Here is a 20,764-nt window from a genome sequence, read left to right as displayed (position 1 = left end):
AATTCTTGCTGAAAAAAAAAATTTCTTGCCCTCAAATTTCTCCATCTTGAACTTTACATTCGAAATCTATACCGCCATACTGACACACCAAATCATGTTCTGATACCACTTGTTGTACACAAAAAGTTTAAAATTCGACGGGTTAATTTTTTACAAATAAAGTATGAGAAAAATAGAACCGGGAACAAGCAAACAACAAGTACGAAAAGTAAAGCAGGAAATAAATATTGCAAAAAGGACAGATTTTACGTGGTTCATCGTAAGTGTGTCTACATCCATAAGCAAAGACAATCGATAGTTTTTCACTAATTGATTAGTGAAAAATTATAAGGATTCATATTTGAGACAACCAAATACTTAAAACTCAATCTCCCACAATGCCACACTCTAGTAAGGTATAGACAAACTGTTTCTCTCACAAAAAGCTCTGTTCTCTCTCGAGAGAGGCTCCTCTTTCTCTGCGCAGGAGGCCACAACCTCTCTCTCGAGTAAAATCCAATTTTCCCATCAGGAAATCGTATATTTTCAAGATTTTCATGTATTTATAGATCTGCCTAATTTTGAACTATTTTTATTGCCACATCTTAAGATGCAATTCTGGCAATGAGTGGTATACCACATCTTATACAAAGTTTGAAGATATGCATTACTTTGAATGTTTAAGTTTGTAACCTTATATAAACCACACCCATATATATATATGGAAAATTGTGGTCCCAAGGTATAAAGTATCTTTCTTAAAGATGGAAGCAAATAGATGGTTCATTTAAAACCAATTGATACTAACGGTCCAAATGTTTTTTTAATAGAATTATTATTTTTAATTTTCAAATTTTATTTATTTTTTCATATTCATATTCTCCATGTTAAAGATTACATGTCCTTAAAAATTAACTCTAAAAATCCATCTCAAAACTAAATTTTTAAGAGGTGACTCATCTCTACATGGACTCATAGAAACTGTATCCTACGGACAAGGACAATGCAAGAAAGGCAAAGGGTATGCTGAAAAATGACTTATGACCCGACTCTAGTGGTATAAATTTGAATATCGTTAAGCATGATCCCACGGCATTTTTTTTTTTTTTTTTTTTTAACAAATAATGAGATTTTCATTGATTAATGAAAAAAAAATTTACAACGAAAGGAAAAGAAAAAAAAAACAAAGAAAAGAGAAAGGAGACAAATGGGAGAAGAGAAATAAACAGCCCTAAACTAAAGCTGGTATTTATAACCTCTCTCCCTTCTAAGCTTGTATTTATCAGGCTTTAGTAAATAAGCTGACCCTCCAGCATTTTGATCATAACAATACAACTTGTCCTAAACAGTGTTGGAAAAGGCGACTGAGGCCGACCACTCGGCCCATGCCCCAACCGAGTACTTACCCGAGTCTGAGTCACTCGGCTCGAGTATGCCCAAGTAATTATTAAAAAATAAAAAATTACAAAAAAAATCTTAAAAAATATGAAAAATATATTCAAAATAAAATTTAACAAAACAAAACTAATTGTGGTTAAAAAAAATATAGCAAAAAATAAATTTTAAAATGAGTTTATTACCGGAGGTATTTTCAAAAAAAATGGGAACATATAAAAATAAGTATTCATAACTAAAATACTTTCCAATCTTTATCAAAATGATCGAAAACAAAATCAAACATGTTACAAATGTATTTCTTATTCTTTTAGAATTTTTTATAATTTTTCTGAAATTTCTTTTAAGATCCTCGATATGGACCTCCAACTTGGGATAACTTGGGCGTGCGCAGCAAGGGCCCGGGCCCGAGTAACAGACTTCACGAAACGCTGGTCCTATATGAAATGAATGGATGTCGCATTCTACCCTTTTGTCCTTCAAAATACTAATTTATACCAACTTTGCCAAGTTAATGACCTCTCTCTCTCTCTCTCTCTCATGCGCACTTGAGGGTTTATATATGCTGTTATGTTTTTTAAGCACAAAAATTTTCTCTGTACTTTTTTAAACCATTGCTTTTGTTCTTTTTGTATCATGACCTTCTTGAGCCAGGTACTTGTCAGATGACTTCCTCACCCAAGAAGAAAAACAAAAAGAGAGGGAAGAAAGTGTCCCTCTTTTCCTTTAGGGCCCGTTTTGCTCGTTGGATTCATCTTTTCAAAAGTTATCTTTTTTAGAAAAGTTGAGCCAATTGTGTTTGATTCGCTTAGAATTGACATTTCTATTGGAATTGGAATTTATGTGGGATTCTTGAATGCTCATTTTAAGCCTAAATTTTGAAAATCTCAATTGACAATTCATGAAAACAATCCATTTTGTTGCTAAAGAATAAAAAACATATTAAAATTTTAGAGAGAGAAACTATATGAAATTTTAAAGAGAGACAAAATATTAAATTTTTAGAGAGGGAAAAATATCAAATTTTAGAAAGATAATATATACAAAAAATTTTAGAGAGAGAAAATATAATAAAAAATTATAGTGAGAGAAGTTATCTCAAATTTAAAATTTTAGAGAGACCATATTAAATTTTTAGAGAGAGAAAATATCTCAAATCTTAAATTTTAAAGAGAGAACTTATCTTAAAATTTTAGAGAAAGTATCTTAAAATTTTAGAGAGAGAAATTACATAAAATTTTAGAGAGAGGAACTACTGAAAAAATTTTAGAGAGAAATATCTCAAAACATTTAGATAGAAAAATTATCTCAAATTTAAATTTTTATGAAATTTTTAGAGAAAGAAATTATCTCAAATTTTAAGTTTTAAAGAGAGAAAATATTTTAAAACTTTAGAGAGTGAAACTATATCAAATTTTAGATAGATAAAGTACCTAAAATTTTTAGAGAGAAACTATTTGAAAATTTTTATACTGAAAAACTATCTCAAATTTTAAATTTTAGAGAGATAAAGTACATTAAAATTTTAGAGAGAGAAACTATCTCAAAATTTAAGTTTTAGAGAGAAAGCATCTTAAAATTTTAGAGAGAGTGACTATATCAAATTTTAGAGTAAGAAAGTACCTTAAAATTTTATGTTTTAGATAGAGAAAGTACCTTAAAATTTTAGAGAGAGAAACTATATCATATTTTAGAGAGAGAAACTGCCTAAAATTGTTTAGAAAGAGAAACTATTCGAAATTGTTTAAAAAGTGAAACTATCTCAAAAATTTTATAGAGAGAAACTATCTCAAATTTTAAGTTTTAGAGAGAGAAAGTATCTCAAAATTTTAGAGAAATGAACTATATCAAATTTTAGAGAGAGAAAGTATATAAATTTTTTAGAGAGAAACTATCTCAAAAATTTTAGAGAGAGAAACTATTTCAAATTCGGTGTGGTTTGTATAGAGCCGAGGCTCTAAACGATCAAATTAGAGCCCACATTTAAATAGTATTGAGAAATATGGTTTTAACATCGAAAATTTTTGTAATAACCTTAAATTATATTTTCATCTTTAGTTGTAAAATTTAAAGCTTCAAAAATAGTAGCAGATCCACGAAAGCTTAAAAATATTGAAAATTGACGGTTCAAAAATGCGCTACAAGATTCAAAACTTGAAATCCATTTTTTTCTCATGTCCATGCATCTTGATGTGGAGAAGATCAATTTGATGATATTTGGGCATCAAAACAACCTCTTCTAGTAAAAGTTTTGAGGTAGGCTCTAATTTGATTGTTTAGAGCCTGATCTCTATATAAACTTTTCACTTTCAAATTTTAAGTTTTTGAAAGAGAGCATTAAAATTTTAGAGAGAGAAACTATCTCAAATGTTTTAGAGAGAGAATTTGTATTTCCAAAAAAAAGATATTCCAAATGATTTATGCCACATGCGATCCAAACATGGAATTGACATTTCTAAAAATTGGAAAGGAAGGGGTCCCATTTCTTTCCTAAATTTTTTTAATAGCCATCTCTCTCTAACAGAGAGAAGCAGCAGCACAAGAAAGAGAAGCAAAGAAAAGAATCAGACAAATCAAACTCACAATTTCACCAAATAAATAACAACACAGTTTTTATGCGTCATGAGTCCATGTAGAAATGAGTCACCTCCTAAAAATCTATTCTTAGAGATGAAGTTTTGGACCTAACTTTTAAAGACATGTAATCTCTAACATGGAGACCATGAATACAATAAATAAATAAATTTTTAAAATTAAAAATAATAATTCTATTAAAAAGACATTTGAACCGTTAGTTTCAATTGTGTTTAGATGGATGCAAATTTAGATGGACCGCCTATTTGCATCCATCGTTAAAATGAATGTGTTATGTCTCAAGGACCACAATTGTAGAAATACAATCCCCACCGCATGAAATAATTTTCCAATAAATAATAACAAGAGAAATAGTAGTGGTTATAGCACTAACAGCATCCTCGTATTGGAATGGTGAATAAATTCCCAAGACTTTTTTTTTTTCGAAGTACTGCCGAAGTTTTATTCTCCATCTTTTGGATGATATGAAAGATTATATACGCCAGAGTGTGCATATATGTTCCCTCAGCTAGGGGTGTGTGTTCAGGACCACAAAATTTCATTCAACTTGGCGCCCCACTTCCAAAAGAAAAAACAGGAAATCGTACGCACTCTGCCTGTCTAAAAAAACATATAAGATTAAGATTAAATAGGTACCGCCCAAGTTTCGGACGGCCAGTAGTACTAAGTGTTCAAAAACTCAAAATCCATTGACAATACTGATCGGTAATTCTAAAGTGGATTCCAAACTTTTAGATGGAGAATACACTCCAAAGTCTTTTACCCGAGGGAGTAAGTGCATAATGTGCCCCAACAGGAGCACGCTATATGCGCTCTTCAGATGAAGGGTTCCATCTTTTTCGAATAAACTTCAAAGAGAACGATGAAAAATTATCGAGAAAACCAGGATCAAGAAAAGACCACTAAAACGACCCTTAGATATCAACATATTATAATATTTTTATCTGATTATTCATGACCAACGCAGTTGATTTCACTCCTCTAAAACTGATGTTGAATAGATATACCACAGTACAACAGGAGCAGAGAATCATGTGTGTCCGTCCCTCTGTTGTTACATTTGATGGCATTATTTATAGGGTAAATCCAACACGAGTAAAAGCTTAGTACAACGATTGTGATCCTTGCATAATCTGCCAGAAAATACAAAACTAGATCTGAATAGTTGATTCAGAAAGAGTTCAGGCCCAAAACAAAATTGGATCCCCCAAAATTCCGAGTCATTGAAGCAACATTTATAACTTGAATCTCTAAGTGGAAAGCATTTTGCGCGTAAGTATCAAATAACCCTTTAGAGAAAAGGCATCAATCAATTTCTCTCTCTTGTTCTCTTTTGGCTGGATAAGTGGTGAAGTAACATTTTATGATTTTGATTAACTTACTTCAAGATCAGAAAGGGCCATTATTTTGCTATGGGTAACTTTGCTTGAATTTGAAAGAGGCAAGGCCTTGATAGGAGCTCCCTCTGATGACTGTTTGCCCTTGTTCTTAAGCTGTTCAAGAAGCCTGTGAGCTTCACTGAACTCATCTCTTGCACTGGGTCCATGGCTTGCCCAGGCATCGATCACTTTCTGCTGAAACTCCATAGCAAGCCCATAACTGCACATCACAGAAACCCCACAAAGAATTCAACCTTTTTTCTTTTACAACAATGTATCATAAGAAAGGCCAGACAACATTACAGTATTAACTAAGTTATTCTCAATATTTCAGGTGTTTAATGTATCATAGAACTTGTGTTTCCCTACCGTTTTTAGGTATAAAACTCTTAACAGTTGCTCATTTGATGTTTCTTAGTCATAATACTCGTCTTTGAGGCCTAAATCTTGCGAGAAAAGCACTAGATCATACAAATTTTAAATCTACCTTACCTGAAAAAGCAACAAAAGAAAGAAATAAGGAGGAGAAGGATATGTGTAGACTTCAGTCTTACAATGATTCAAATAATATAATTTAAGAAATTTGGTTACTCGCAAATAATCCACTGTATTTCTATTTCCTTTTATTGATGTTTTCTAAACATCAGGAGCACTTTAATTACTAATTAAAAATGAAAGAAACCTGTTATCTTTGCTTTATTTTGAAACTTTTTCATGAAAACTATAATATCACTGTATATATTAAGTTATTAAAAGATATGGCCGACAAAACTTCCTAAAAGCGAAATCACACCAACTGTGTCTGCACGCACAGAACAACCATAAGAAAGGAATGACCAAAGCCAATATCCTGTTCAACGCTAATAAATATGCCGAGTTTTATATACATCCATCATTATCCCTAAGCTGCACAAAGTATCAACATACACATCAGGGGATGAGAGAGCAACTTACCTCCGACCCACCATCTAGATCCATATTTAGTAGTTCTACCATCCCTCTCATCCAACATACTGTACCATCTACTCTCAGATGTCAAATGTCAAAAGGATTTCAAAATTTTGAATGTCTTTTTGAATTTAGTGCTCTTTATAGAAATACAGACCTGCCAGTTGTGTGGCTGCTGCACGTGTATGCATAAGTTTCTATGTTGACTTTGACAGAAAAGGCACTTTTCTTGGGTTAAAACAAGTATTTTCTAGTTCTTTATCAGACAAAAAGCAGTGGTGTTTCTTGTTTGCATATGCACTTAAAACAGTGTGAAAGGTGGGCTTCTAGAGAAACAGCAGACAAATTCTCCCCAAATCACCCGAAAATCCACCAAAACGAGAGATACAAAATCAAGTGCATATATGAGAAACTTGAGAGACAGATACTGAAAGTCATCTCAACCTAAAATGCATCCAATAGAGAGGTTACTAATGGATCACACTTGGCACCTTTAGCCAGACAATCAGCTATCCCATCAAGAAAAGTTATGGGTGTAGCTCTGCAACTATGAAATTTCTGGCATACATAAGCCACTTTCCATGGCAGCAAAGTCTCTTTCCTGGCCCTCAGGATGACACTGAGGTGGTCCCACCCAATGTCCATGGGTAAGCAATCAGAATTACATACAATATGCACCCTGATTAGGGCTCTTACTTCGGCCACTGTAGTATCACACTCCAAGGGTGGTTATGTTACAAAGATAAGGATACATGTGACAGCATTTAACACAAATGCAAGTATTAGAGAAACACAAAGCCTTCAGATACAACATGGCTAAGCACAATTTAAAGTTGGGAAGTCGGATTCTAAGTGACATTAAGTACTTCCATTGTTACATTCAACCATATGAATTATCTTAATTTTTTATTGAAGTGCTAGTCATGGGTGCCACATCCTGGGTGGGTCAACAAATGCCAAAAATCATGGATACGCACATTGAGTTATATAGTAAGGGAGCCTTTGAATGAGGTGGTTCCGAAGTACTCCGCCTAACCCCAGCCTGTCCTAGATTACCCCACGAGCTTCCATCAAAACTGAGCTTAAAATGCCCAACCTCAGGCCTCTACCAGGGTCGCCAGCACTCTCACCTTGACCACTAGAGAATATGCAATAAAAAAAAGGCTTAAGTTTGGGATAGTCTCCCCAAAACGTTAGAACCTTATTTTTCCTTTTCTGTGGTGCTTTTTCTTCCAATATTCTCCCAATCAAATTTTGCATCCTATTTCCAACCCCATCAAATTGACCATCCCCAAGCACTAATAAAATAAGCCCATCTCCTTCCAAATCTATTACCTATACGCCTAAGCCCCCCAATCCTAAATCAGCCCTAATCTTGTCTCGTTCCCTTCAAATCCATTAATTAACCTTGTTGAACCTGCTAAATTCCAGCAAGTTTTAACCCCTTCAGAAACCCAAAAAACATATTCTAAACCTTGCCCTAACCCAACAAACCCTTTTCGCATAACCCAACCCTAGTGGAACCATTGTTTCAAAATGCTGCCGCAGAGCACATTATGTAGCTAAGAGGCCTGGAGTGCAACGGTCCAAGCTGCATAGCGCTCCAGGCAACATATGAAAAAAAATGTGATGCCCCTGCGGCCTATGTGGCACATCACCCAAATTGTGCACTCTGTGCTCGTGAGCAGAAATATGTCCACAAGCATGGGCAAAATTGTCTTTTTTACCCACAAAAAGGTGGGAAAGGGTTTGGGGGGGAAAAAATAAAATAAAACCATTTTAATGGTTATGATTAAAAACCAAACATTTCCAACTTTTAATTATTTCTTGAATCCGAAGTTTACGAAAAAAATTAAGATATTCTTTTGACTATCCCGTGAGATTGTTTTGGGCATTATGCGGAAGGTACTTAGGCAAAGATTCACTAACTAATTGAGGGTTTTCAAGGGCTGAGTAGAAATCAAAATTTCTTTGGGTTGTTTGGCAAATTTTTCAATTTCTAATACTTCTTCATTCTGGAAAAAAAAAAATACTTCTTTTTTTTCTGGAGCAATGTCGTAATCATCTTCAAGTAACAAGAATACAACGTCGAAATATATCTTAGGATTGAAACTGCGTTATTTGTACTCTATGTGGGAATACTTGTATGGGGAGTATTTTTTGGTCAAAGGAGCACCTAGTCGGTATTATCAGGAATGTTAAAGCATGCCTACAAGCAACTAGTGAGATTAGGGCATACATCGATAACCAAGAAAAAGAAAAAGAAACGAAAATATGACAAAGAGAATTGATAGAAGAAATTAAAGTATTTGATGACTTGTCTGATTGAGAGTTGATTATCTTTCTCTTTTATATGTCATAAACCTTTGGTCTTTCCTCTTTGGAGTTTAAACTTTAAAGTTTGGATATTTCATATGAGATGGAATGGATTGCTTTGTTTTACATGATGTTAGACATTTAAAGTATCATAGATTAGAAATTTGAACAACAAAATCTATTACTCATTATCAAGCTACCAAGGGGTTCAAAGTCTCATACTGCTAATATATTATAGATACATCTACTATCACATAAAATTGTTTTTTTGTTTTTTCTATCTATTATTATATTTTTGTATTTTTTAAACTTTTAACTTTATTGACTACATTAGAGGTGATGCGCCTGCATCGGGACCGCATTCAGCCGATCGCTACATCGGACCCCGACTGGATCAGGTCCGTGTAGCGCATTTTAAAAAGCACCGGTTGGAACATACATGGGTAACAAAAATTCAAAAAAAAGAAAACATACATGGGAAACAATGTCAAATTACTCGTGTTTTCTAGTGTGAATTGAAAATGCACTCATACTTTTTTCTTGAATAGAAAACTAATTTAAAGGTAATTGATTGACCTAATTCTATCTTCTATAATCGGGATATTGAATCACATTCTTACTCCAAATTATGAAAGTAAACATGGTAAACACATATCATCACAAGTCATGACATAGCTGCACCATATTTAGAATCTGTGATCAACAAAGACGCATTAATTTACTTCTTGCATTCTCAAGATACACTGCCAACACTTATTATAAAAAAGAAATAGGATGTAGCATAGTTGTTGGAAACACCTAAGTTTCCAAATACTTTTAGGAATGGTAACCACGGAATCGCGGTTGGCTAGAAGATTCTTGTTTTTGAAATCAACATCCATACCAGGAAAATTGTGGAAAACAAGATTCCAACTTTATAGGAACCGAGATTTGACCCAAATGGAATCGAGATCCCTACATATATTGAATCAAGATTTCGTCATCTTTGGAATTGACTTTCAGACCTATTTGAAATTGACCCATATGGAATTGAGATTCCAATATCTTTGGAATCTAATTTCTGATTTGATGCCTCTCATAGGTTCTTAATTGCCTATTTTGTAATTCATGGCCTTATGTTAGTGTTTCTAATTTGATGGAGAGTATGTCATTATATGTGGAATCCAGATTCAACAAATGTAGAAGTGAGATTCAAGACGAAATCGAGAATCAATAAACATTAAAAATGATATTCTTAGGAGTGTTAGAATCGTGATTCCTAAAATAAAGTATCGAGATTCTTGACTTCACATAAATGGTTTCCATGAAGATTCCTTGTCAGAATTGCGGAATTGGCATTCCGAAGTGGAAACGCGACCTTGGGTGAGAGATTCCAGTAACTATGGGATGTAGAATATTGGATGCATGCATCCAACCAAACTGGAGGATCACCAAGTCTTTGTACGTTGATTAAAACATCAATAATGGTTGAGTTTGCATACTTTAAAAGTCTCCTATCTATATACGAGGCATCTAAATATCATCATCATCATCATCATAGCCTTTTTCCAACTATTTGAGGTTGGCTATATGAATCGTGGTCCACCATTTTACTCCATCAAGGGTCATACTCTCATTGAGTCCATAAGTCCCTACACCTTCTCTCACTATTTCCAACTATGTTCTTTTAGGCCTACCCCTTACCCGTTTTGAGCCTTCTACTTGAATGAACTCAATCCGCCTAACATGTGTTGTACTGGGTCCCCGCTGCTCAGCCCACTGAAGTGTACTTTATCTCATCTTATCTCCTATTGGAGCCACACCTAAATCCTCTTGAATGTATTCATTTCGAATTCTACCCCTTTTGTCCTGTCAATCATCCATCTCAACATCCTCATCTCAACAACACTCATCTTATGGGTATATTATTTCTTGAGCGTTAAACATTCTACCCCATAAAGCAACGCTTGTCCCACAGCTATCCTATAGAACTTCCCATTCACCTTCATTGGCAGCAATCACATAAATCTCTGGTTGCACATCTCCACTTCATCCACCCAACTCTAATTCTATGTGTGACATCTTCCTCAATCTCTTCATTTTATTGGATTATCAACCCACGATATTAAACGTGCACTCTTTTCTATATTTCTTGACCATCAATCTTAATTAGTTCCTCGTCTCTACTCCTGTTATTATTAAACTTGCATTCTATATATTTTGTTTTAGACTGGCTAACTTTAAAACCTTAAGATTCTATAGTATCCATCCAAAGTTCTAACTTTGTGTTGAAGCCGCTTCGAGTTTCATCAATCAAAACTATGTGTCTACGAACAACACACACCATGGTACCTCATCTTTTAGGTGCCTAGTTAAGTCATCCAAGGTTAAGCAAGAAATGGTAACAAATATACCAATAAATCTTCTTTTCTGGTTGGAGTTCTCCTTCGCTTCATAGTAAAAACAAAGCTCGCAAGCAACTCTAAGCTAAACTAGCTCGCAAGCAACTCTAAGCTAAACTTCCTTTCTACGCCCATGACACCTTGATCATCTCTTATCACCCTGTCCCAAAAAATACTCGGGCGTCTCTAAATATTTTACCTCCAATCATTGGGATAAGTTTTCAGCTCTATCTTGGTTGCTTTCTCTTCAACCCGAGCAACACAAAGCTGGCCACAATGGAACAACATAAAAATGCCAGGATTTGACTTTCTTTGAACTCCAAAGGAGATATTCTGTTGAAGAGGTATTCGATAGAGCCAAAATATCTACACCTACAACCAATTGCTTTCTCTTCAACCCAAGCAACACAAAGCTGGCCACAATGGAACAACATAAAAATGCCAGGATTTGACTTTCTTTGAACTCCAAAGGAGATATTCTGTTGAAGAGGTATTCGATAGAGCCAAAATATCTACACCTACAACCAATATATGCATTTTTCCTTTATAAAAACTTTGGACATTCCAGCCAAAACCTTAGGGGAGAATAACAGCCCCTAGAGAGTTTTTTAAGAAAATTAACTTAACTGCCCCTAGAGAGTTTTTTAAGAAAATTAACTTAACTGCCCCTAGAGAGTTTGTAATCCTAATCCATTTGAGTTTGGTGAGGGGCTATGGTTTTCTCGATAGGGGCTATGGTTTTCTCGATAGGCAAGAATTGCCCCCTATTTTCATGTATCACTATCAATTTTGTTGGGGGTTTTGTGGCCTTTAAAGGTTGTAAAAGCATGCAAATATAAACTATAGTGGATTATACACTTCAATGGGAGTGTATGTGTGTGTGTTAGCTTACCGATCTATAGTTAAGCAGAACTGTATGTGTTTTAGCTGACTGACGTAGGATTAAGCGGTCTATGGCCCAGGTCAAGTCCAAAACCCTTACCCATGGGCACCCTTACCCATGGGCATGTAGCACTACCGAAAAGGATTTTCGATGAGTCCTCCCTTGTTAAGGTCAAAGAGATGCTCAGGGGTTGTTTGCAGGCCAGGAGAGATCCGTGGTCTCCTGTGTTCGGATGAATGCTTGTGACAGCAGGTTGAATCCTTAACAAACTTCTGCATGGCTAAAATCTAATCCATTTGAGTTTGGTGGGGCCTATAATTGTTTTGATATGTAAGAACTGCCCTATATCATGTATCACTGTCAATTTTTTAACATGTGCTGAAAATACAGTTTTTAATACGGCACCATGGCTTTTAATACGGCACCCCAATTTTCATTTGAGGCATCGGTTTCAAGCATGAGTTTATCCCTTTCTTTAGGGAAATAAAGAGTGGGTATTTTATCAAGATCTTTTTGCATTTTTCTTACTGCTTCGGAGTCCTTATCATCCCAGATAAACTCTTTATTTTTCTTGAAGTTTTCCAATAAAGGTTTTTCCTTTTTGGATAGGTTGGGAATGAAATTTCGTCCATAATTAAGAATTCCTAGAAAACTCTGTAGATGTTTTTTATCTACTAGTTTATCAAGAAAAATTTTAATTATTGAGATAATATGTTCCTGTAATCTTATCCCTTGCGGGTCTAAGATTATTCCAAGAAATTCAATTGAAGTTTTTCTACTTCAATCTTTTTAAGGCTTAGGATAATTCCATTGTGTAGGAATTTATCACATACTATTTTCATATGTTTTTATGATCTTCTAGTGATTTAGAAAACACTAGAATATCATCAATATAGACTACACAAAAATCTTTTAAGTCTGAAAAGATTTTATCCATCCATCTTTGAAATATTTGGGGGGACTGCATATTCCAAAAGGCATTATCTTCCATTGATAATAGCTACAAGGTGCACTGAAGGCTGTTAAGGGTTTTGATTCTTTTGTTAGCATGATTTGCCATAATCCAAATTTGCAATCAAATTTACTATAATATTTAGAATTTTTTTTTATGGATTAATACATCTTTCATGAGTATGAAGTATCCATCAAATTCTAAATTTTGATTTAGCCTTTGGTAATTTATTTACCATTATTGCTTTTCCTCTTTTTTCTTCATTATGGTTTTTTACCATGAATGCAGGGTTTGAATGAGGACTTGTAATTGGCTCTATCAGTCCTTTTTCTAGAAATTCTTTTAATTGGATAGTAAATTCGTCTATATCTCTTTTGGTATATACCATAGAATTTACCCTTATAATCCTATTTGGATCACAAAGTTTTAGACTACAATACCTAGGGTTTTTTTACCATAACTTTAATGGATTTTCACTAAAATTTGGTTCTAAGATTTTGTATATCCAATTATTTTCATTTAATTCTTTTATTTCATTGGTAGAATCACCACGCTTTTGCAATGAAAAACCCATTTGGCAATGGTACTTGTGTTCTACAAGTATAGGAATTGTACCTTTTCGTCTTTTTTGCTAAGTACCAGTTTATCATTGTGAATTTCCATTGGATAATGGTTTTGAAGGAAAATTATGTCCTAATATAAAATCACCATGCCTAAATGGAAAACACAAAATTTTTGGAATGGAAAATTTTTTATTTCTCAACCAAATTGATAGATTTTTTGCTTTATACTCAATTTGAGTATTATGAATTCTTCACTATTAAATAGTGCATCGGACTCGAAAAATCCATATAAACCTAGAAAAAGGTTATTCTATGGAACTAAGTTATTAACTCTAGAAGAAGATGAATCAAAAACCTTTGAAGCTATCAAAGAAATCATAGAATATTGGAAATCAAGATACATAAAGGAAAAAGACATTGAAAAAAGGAACAATCTTATTTCAAACATACAAAGGTAATTTTCAGAACATGAAGAACTCATGTTTAGAAATAATTATCATCTAATAGTCATTTGGGTATCTTAATAAACAAAAGATTGATAATTTCAAAAAATTGATACATGAATTAATAGTTTCAAAAACTCTAGACTTTGATTTGCTATCAAATCTAATAATTTTCCTATGTGCTTTCGAAATTTAGATCTATTTTCGAGTATATGGTTTTGCCATACCTCGTTCAATTCATTATATATATCATTAGGGATATTGGGGTTTTTGTAAAAACTGGATACCTGCTTGGTATCTACTAGAAGAGAAAGTGGAATTTAGCCTAACCCATGACTTCTGTATAAACTACAAAAAAAGGATAAATTTGAAAAATACACCAACCATATAACTAAAAAAGAAAGTGTGCATTTTTTAATGTTCTTAAGAAAGTGTGCTAAATTCCACTTTCTCTTCCAGTAGATACCAAGCAGGTATCCAGTTTTTACAAAAACCCCAATATCCGTAATGATATATATAATTTGTTGAATGAGGTATGGAAAAACCATATACTCGAAAATAGATCTAAATTTCAAAAACACAGGTAAATTATCAGACTTGATAGCAAATCAAAGTCTATAGTTTTCGAAACTATTAATTCATGTATCAATTTTTCGAAATTATCAATCTTTTGTTTATTAAGATATCCAAATGACTATTAGATAATAGTTATTTCTTAACATGAGTTCTTCATGTTTTGAAAATTACCTTTGTATGTTTGAAATAAGATTGTTTCTTTTTTCAATGTCTTTTTCCTTTATGTATCTTGATTTCCAGTATTCTATGATTTCTTTGATAGCTTCAAAGTTTTTTGATTCATCTTCTTCTAGGGTTAATAACTTAGTTCCATAGAATAACTTTTTTCTAGGTTCATATGGATTTTTCGAGTCCGATGCACTATTTAACAGTGAAAGAAGCGTTTTAGATTCTTGATTTAAATCTGTAATAATACTCAAATTGAGTATAAAGCAAAAAATCGATCAATTTGGTTGAGAAATAAAAAATTTTCCATTCCGAAAATTTTGTGTTTTCCATTTATGCATGGTGATTTTATATTAAGAAATAATTTCCTTCAAAACCACTATCCAATAGAAATTCACAATGATAAACTGGTACTCTTACAATATCTCAATCTCTGTCCAGGGCTAGATACGGCAAGAATGCCCAAAACCAGACCACGATGGATGGTCTGTGGTCCAGAGAAACAAATGGGTAAATTTTCGTGCTCCGGAGCCCCTTAATAGTGATCCTCAGGATCACTTACCCCGTAGTTGCCAACCTATTCTCCTACATGCTCCTAGGTCACACTCCCTCAACCATGGTCCTTACCCACCTACCGTAGGTGGAATTTATTAAGGGAAAGAAATTCTACCAATCATTAAATTCTACATCCTTAAATGCACACTTTCCTTTCCAAAATCACAGGCTCCAGCTGGTCCCAAATAAGCGGAGATGAGTTCACCTAGATGATTGAAAAAACGCTACCGCTTGAACCCTACCCATAGAAGATCTTGATACTACCTTCCGATTGTGGTTGCCAATTGGAAGGTCAAGTGCATATTGGTAATGAACTCCTTCCAATATTTTTTCACTGTGTTTACAGATCCAAGGCCAAGAACCCCAGAATTCTTTCTTGGATATGATCGTTGCCTTTATAGCTCTGTGATGACTGGCTGTTCCATATATTTGCCTTGGGACTTGTGTTTGTTTCACACAGTTCACAGGGAACATAGTATTGCAGCAATGCTTAATCTCTATAATAGTAAAACTTTAGGCAGGATGGTTGCAAGAACTAGTGTTAGACTAGATTCTCCACTGATGATAGCATATCCAAGGGAACCAAAATAAATTCAGGAAGGAATAGAATACATCTAAAGCCATTCTACATGCAGGAGCAGCAGGACCAAGTGGTGAACATTCTCCTTGGTGTTGCAAGTGATCTACAGCGATACCTTATCAAGGATCGCAAGCCACACGAAGATAGGGCCATAGGAGGAACAGCCAACCTCCAGCTTTGTGTCCTCAAGGAATTCATCCATTTTCCTCAATTAGGCCCATGTAGAAGGACTTGACAGAAAACTCACGGCTGCTTGTTGGCCACAAATTAACTCCTCCCCTATTTTTCAAGAGATGAGTTGATTATAATTCATTCAGCAGTGTGCATGGGTCTTATATCTCGTCTTCTTGGTGATGTCAAAAATGCACCATACCATTTGACCTCCCATCAACTTCATCAGATTTACCACCAGGCTCCCTGATCAACAATGATCCTAGTTTGGGAATCTACTTCCTTAACTATTATGTCCACTGTTTCAAAAAGCAAACCGCCCAGTGCCTAGGCACCCGCCTAGGCCAATATCCCTGCGCGCCCACCTGAACCCGCCTAGGAGGCTGCCCAAGGCCCACCCAGGGGCGGAAATACAACTCCTTGAACGCATTTTTTAGTTATTTTTGTAATACTAAAGGGGAAAAATTGTGGGTTTTAGGTTCATTTAAAACCTAAAACTCATTAGAGGCTATTTTAAAGAGAGAAAACGCAAAAAACAAAAATTTCTACTGGGCGGCCTGGATCCCCCCGACCGCCTAGCGCTTTTTGAAACACTGACTATGTCTCATCAAAGATTCGCAAGCCGGAAGGGCAGATTCCTTTCCTCGCCAGGGCGCACTACTCTCATCAAAGCCACCCTTTTGAATATACTGATATACCAAATGTCTCTATTTCACATGTCGGCCTCTGTGGTGCGAGGTCTTGAACAACTCATGAAAAATTTCCTTTGGTTGGGAACCGGGGACAAGAAAATCCACCTGATTTCCTAGTCTAAGGTTTGCTCCCCCAAGTCTTAGGGTTCGGGATCTGCAAACTCAAGCATAACCACCTTGCCCGTCTCGGGAAATGGTGGTGGCATCTGGCCACCCAAAGAAACCATCTATGGTAGGATGTCATCAACTCCAAATACAGTGCTCCGGACCCATCCTGGGTCCCAAAGCCCATAATAACTCTTCTGGGGCCTGGAAATCAATCCTTTTGGGGCATGAAAATCAACCATATGAGGGTTGCTTCTTTAAACTTACAACTTCTCTAATTCTATCTTCTTAAATACAATGTTAACACACTCAAAAAAAAAAGTATTATGTCCCATTGAAGGATTTCTCCAAAAGTTTCTACTTTTGCAGTGACCCAAATTAAGCATAGTCTTGTTATTAAATTTATCATACAAAGCAATGACCAAAACATTGTCAAGCTGGAATTGCCAAAGTCAGCTAAGATTGGGATCCTGGCAGGTCCAAACGCAAAAGCCAATCACTCATCCCAAGCCTCACCTGGCTTTGTTATTTTTTCACAAAATCAGCCAAGTTGTATTCCAACTCGGATGAATAAACCAGCCAGGTGACTTGGGCACAGAACGCTGGAGAGTCCAAGCCCAATTCCTGGATTTCAAGCACCGATACAATGAATAGATAATTTCATTATCCTCCATCCTCCATGCACCTGAGGCTCAATTAGGGGCTGATTTTTTCTTCACTCTGCATCTCTATTTGCGTGACCTATATTTATGTGTGATGATTGTCTCCTGAAACAGTTCTTCCCTTAGTTTGAATCGCCACACCCACTTCTCATGTAGAGATGACTCAAAGTCTTGTAGTCATCTTATGCCCAAGCTGTCCTCCTTTTTAAAATCTAGAAATTTGCTCCCGTAACACATAGGGGACTTTGTATTCTTTGGAGGAGCCTCTCCATAGGAACTCTCCTTGAATGCCATCAATCTTATGAACGACAGACATTGGAATTTGAAAAGTGGCAAACTGTAGGCTGGGAGGTTGGATAGGGCTGTCTAGATCAAAGTAATCTATCTTCCCAAAGATTAGGAAGTGCTCTTCCAAGTGGCAAGTTTTGTATTTCAATTGTTCTATGACCTTGTCCCTTGAAGCCTTACATGGTCTACCAATGCATAAATGGAAACATAGGTACAGGATGTGACTCTGTACCACATCCAATTTCTTGGGCCAAGAGGTTCAATTCTGCCTCATTAAAGTTTCCTTCATGCTTATTCTAATGCCAGAGGCATGCTCATAACATCTTAGAAAAAACCAAAGGTCGTCTAGCTGCTGTTTTCCTCTTATTAATACAAAGCCCATAAAATAATCAAAGGCAGTAAGATTTTTCATCTAAAACTCGTGGTGAGGATGCTGTATTCAACAACCATCTCAGAACCATCATTACCAATAATGAATATGCCTACCTGATATATTACTGGAACCACAAATGAAACCTTAATCCAAATAATAATGACAATAATAATCAGATAAAACTATGAAATCCTTCACAAAATATATCATGTAGATGGTCAATATGATAATAAAGAAAGCGACGCCACCAAGTAGGAGATTATGAAAATTAAGTCTATAGTTATCAATCATGATAACCATCGGGAAGCAAAGAACAAACAAATGTGGTAAAAGCTCAAGACAAGCTGTAAGATGCAAAAAACATAAAATCATTAACTACATGATAACACATCCCATGGTAATCAAGGATTGGAAGAAAAAAGGCAGGTTATAGAGCCTTCACGCAATTAAAAACATGTAATTTCACAGTTCTTTTTATATACCACTTTTCTCTTGAGAATAATCTGAAAGGAATAAAATGAAAGTTCAATCAAATTTGAATACAAAATGTCCAAATAAAGCTAATTGAAGACCAGCCAAATCAAACAAGGAACAACTACGAGCAAAGCAAATAGCCATGGTCAAAAGCAAAGCAAGAAAAATAGCCCATGGTAAAGCAGCCTTACCTTCCCATAGCACAATATGCGTTTGCAAGATTCTGACAAGTTTCGATAGAATCAACATGGTGAGGCCCAAGGGCAATATCCATAACATCTTTTGCAAGAGCAAACATCTGAGCAGCTGAATGCGGCCTCTCGAGCTCTAGATATGCAGCCCCTAAATTGTTATATATATACCCAACACCGAAATGCTTTGGCCCAAAACTCTCTTTCAACCTCTCGGCCGCACTCTCCAGGTAAGGAATTGCTTGTTGCACTTTCCCAGTCAAAAGAAGAAGCCACCCAATTCTCCCCGATGTGCTCGCCTCCGAGTGTTGTTCTTGAGGAATCTTCTCGCATATAGCAAGAGCCCTTTTCAAAAGAGAAATTGCAGTCTCAAACTCATTCATTGTCTCATATAACATGGCAATCTCAGTGTAGGCCTCTGCAATTTTTGTGGGTTGTTCTATTTCTTTCTTCTCGAGTATCCCAGAGGCAATCTCGCAACACCTCTTTGAATCAGCAAATTTTTCTTGGTGGCAAAGAGCTTTTGCCATAGCTATGAAGACCATAGCTCGAGTCCCACTCTCCTTCTTCGTTTGTTGAACCAAACCCCGAAGAGTGGCTATGGCCTGCTCATGTTTCCCAAGGGCAATTTGGATATTTGCAGCATCAATCTCAGCCTCAACAACATCAGAAGAGAGACCCCAATTCTTCAAAACCCTTTGTGCCATTTCATTTTGCTCCAATGCCTTTTGGTGTTCCTCTAAACCACAATAAATAACACCAAGAAGCCTTCGATCATGGGCTACTTCAACTGAGTTTTGGCCTAGCAATTCGTTGTGTATTTCAAGAGCCTTTAAACAAAGAGGAAGAGCTTCTTTGAATCTCAAAACTGCAGCATAAGCCTCTGCAACTTCCCTATTAGCCACACCCAATTCTCGACTGTTCGGTTCAAAAATTGATTCTTTGATCCTCAAAGAGTTGCAGAGATTAACCAGAGCTTCTTCACGACGACCCATTGCTGTTTTCACATTACCCAACAAAAGCTGAACAGCATGGCTCACTGGTTTGATATCAAAGTCACAACTCTCCAATTCAAGCTCCTGCAATATTCGATTCGCTCTATTTAAGTACCCCAAGCTATCATTAAACCTCTTTAAGGCATAGTTCACCGAGCCCAAAAGATGCAGAGCCATCGCAACGAGTAAAGAGTCCTTACCATCAAATTCCAAGATCTCCAGAGCTCTTGTTGCATAATTCAAAGTGGTTTCAGGGTCCTCACCTACGGAATCAAGGTGTTGCCCAACTTTCAAGCAAGAAAGGCCTAGACGCTTATCTTTCTCATCAAACGCAGATTCCATGGCTTCAAAAGCTCTGAGAATTTCATCAGTTGAGGTTGCAGCCTCAAATTCTTCTTCCAGGACCTCCTTTTCTTTGATCTTTCTCTGTCTAGAAGAAATGGAGGGCGCTTTAGAAGCAATAGTATCCATATTCCTACATGGGCTTCTCTGAAACTGCTTGTATCCCTTGTTATAGAGCAATCCATGGTGATTTTTACAGGGCTTGAGGTGAGGCTCTGAAGCTGGATCTCTTTCGAGGTGGCCAAGAGAGAAGTCAGAATGAAAATGGTGGGCAAAAATTAGGGCTTTGAAGTGAGAGATAGCTTTATCTGAGAGAGGATTAATGGAGTTTCTGAGAGGTGATAATATTAGGGAAGCTTTTCTCATGGCTTTGTGCTGAAGAGGGGGTTGCAGAGAAACCCTCGATAAACCCCGTTGGTGTGCAAGAAAAATCACGTTTAAGGAAATGTACAAAAATGACCCTGTCAGTTATTTAATGACTACTTTACCCACGAAGCCACCCCGCTCCCACCCTATAAAAAAAAAAAAAAACAAAAAAATAAATAAACCCTCACCTTATGAGTCATCGAAAGTTGCAATTTAAATACCGCAAAAACTTTAAATCGGTCATCTTGGCTTGAACATTAAGGTTGTCACAAAGGAATTAGGATTTGAAATTATGAGTATATTGTAATAAATTATCTAGATCATTTATTTCGTCTTAAAAATAAGTATTTATAGATCCTCAAGATTTATACCCTTTTTTGAGTTTCAAAATTTAT

General features: G+C 35.6%; 1 protein-coding gene across 2 annotated transcripts; it reads right to left on the bottom strand.

Moving 5' to 3' along the window:
* Window positions 1–5,072: 5,072 nt before the first annotated feature.
* LOC18422809 (Tetratricopeptide repeat (TPR)-like superfamily protein) lies at window positions 5,073–20,403 on the bottom strand. Of its 2 annotated transcripts, XR_016059773.1 has the most exons (3): window positions 18,667–20,403; window positions 5,718–5,840; window positions 5,073–5,568 (listed from the first exon to the last, which is right to left on the bottom strand). XR_016059773.1 is itself a non-coding variant. In XM_006827435.4 (2 exons), the coding sequence occupies exons 1-2, from the start codon at window positions 20,367–20,369 to the stop codon at window positions 5,343–5,345; spliced, it is 1,929 nt and encodes a 642-aa protein (XP_006827498.1). In that variant the 5' UTR covers window positions 20,370–20,403; the 3' UTR covers window positions 5,073–5,342. The 2 variants fall into 2 exon arrangements, 1 of the variants encoding a protein (XP_006827498.1); XM_006827435.4 differs by lacking the exon at window positions 5,718–5,840.
* Window positions 20,404–20,764: the final 361 nt, after the last annotated feature.

This window comes from Amborella trichopoda, chromosome 7 (assembly GCF_054954075.1).
Source record: "Amborella trichopoda isolate Santa Cruz 75 chromosome 7, AtrichopodaSantaCruz75HAP2 v2.0, whole genome shotgun sequence".
NCBI lineage: Eukaryota > Viridiplantae > Streptophyta > Magnoliopsida > Amborellales > Amborellaceae > Amborella > Amborella trichopoda.
Note: the sequence above shows the minus strand (reverse complement) of the source record. Positions and strands in the feature narration are given on the sequence as shown.

Excerpts from the sequence above, each read along its gene's own strand:
- LOC18422809 (XM_006827435.4), bottom strand. The coding sequence starts at position 20,369 with ATGAGAAAAGCTTCCCTAATATTATCACCTCTCAGAAACTCCATTAAT. Across the intron at positions 5,569-18,666 it reads GCATATTGTGCTATGGGAAG|TTATGGGCTTGCTATGGAGT; the intron begins GTAAGGCTGCTT and ends TGTGATGTGCAG.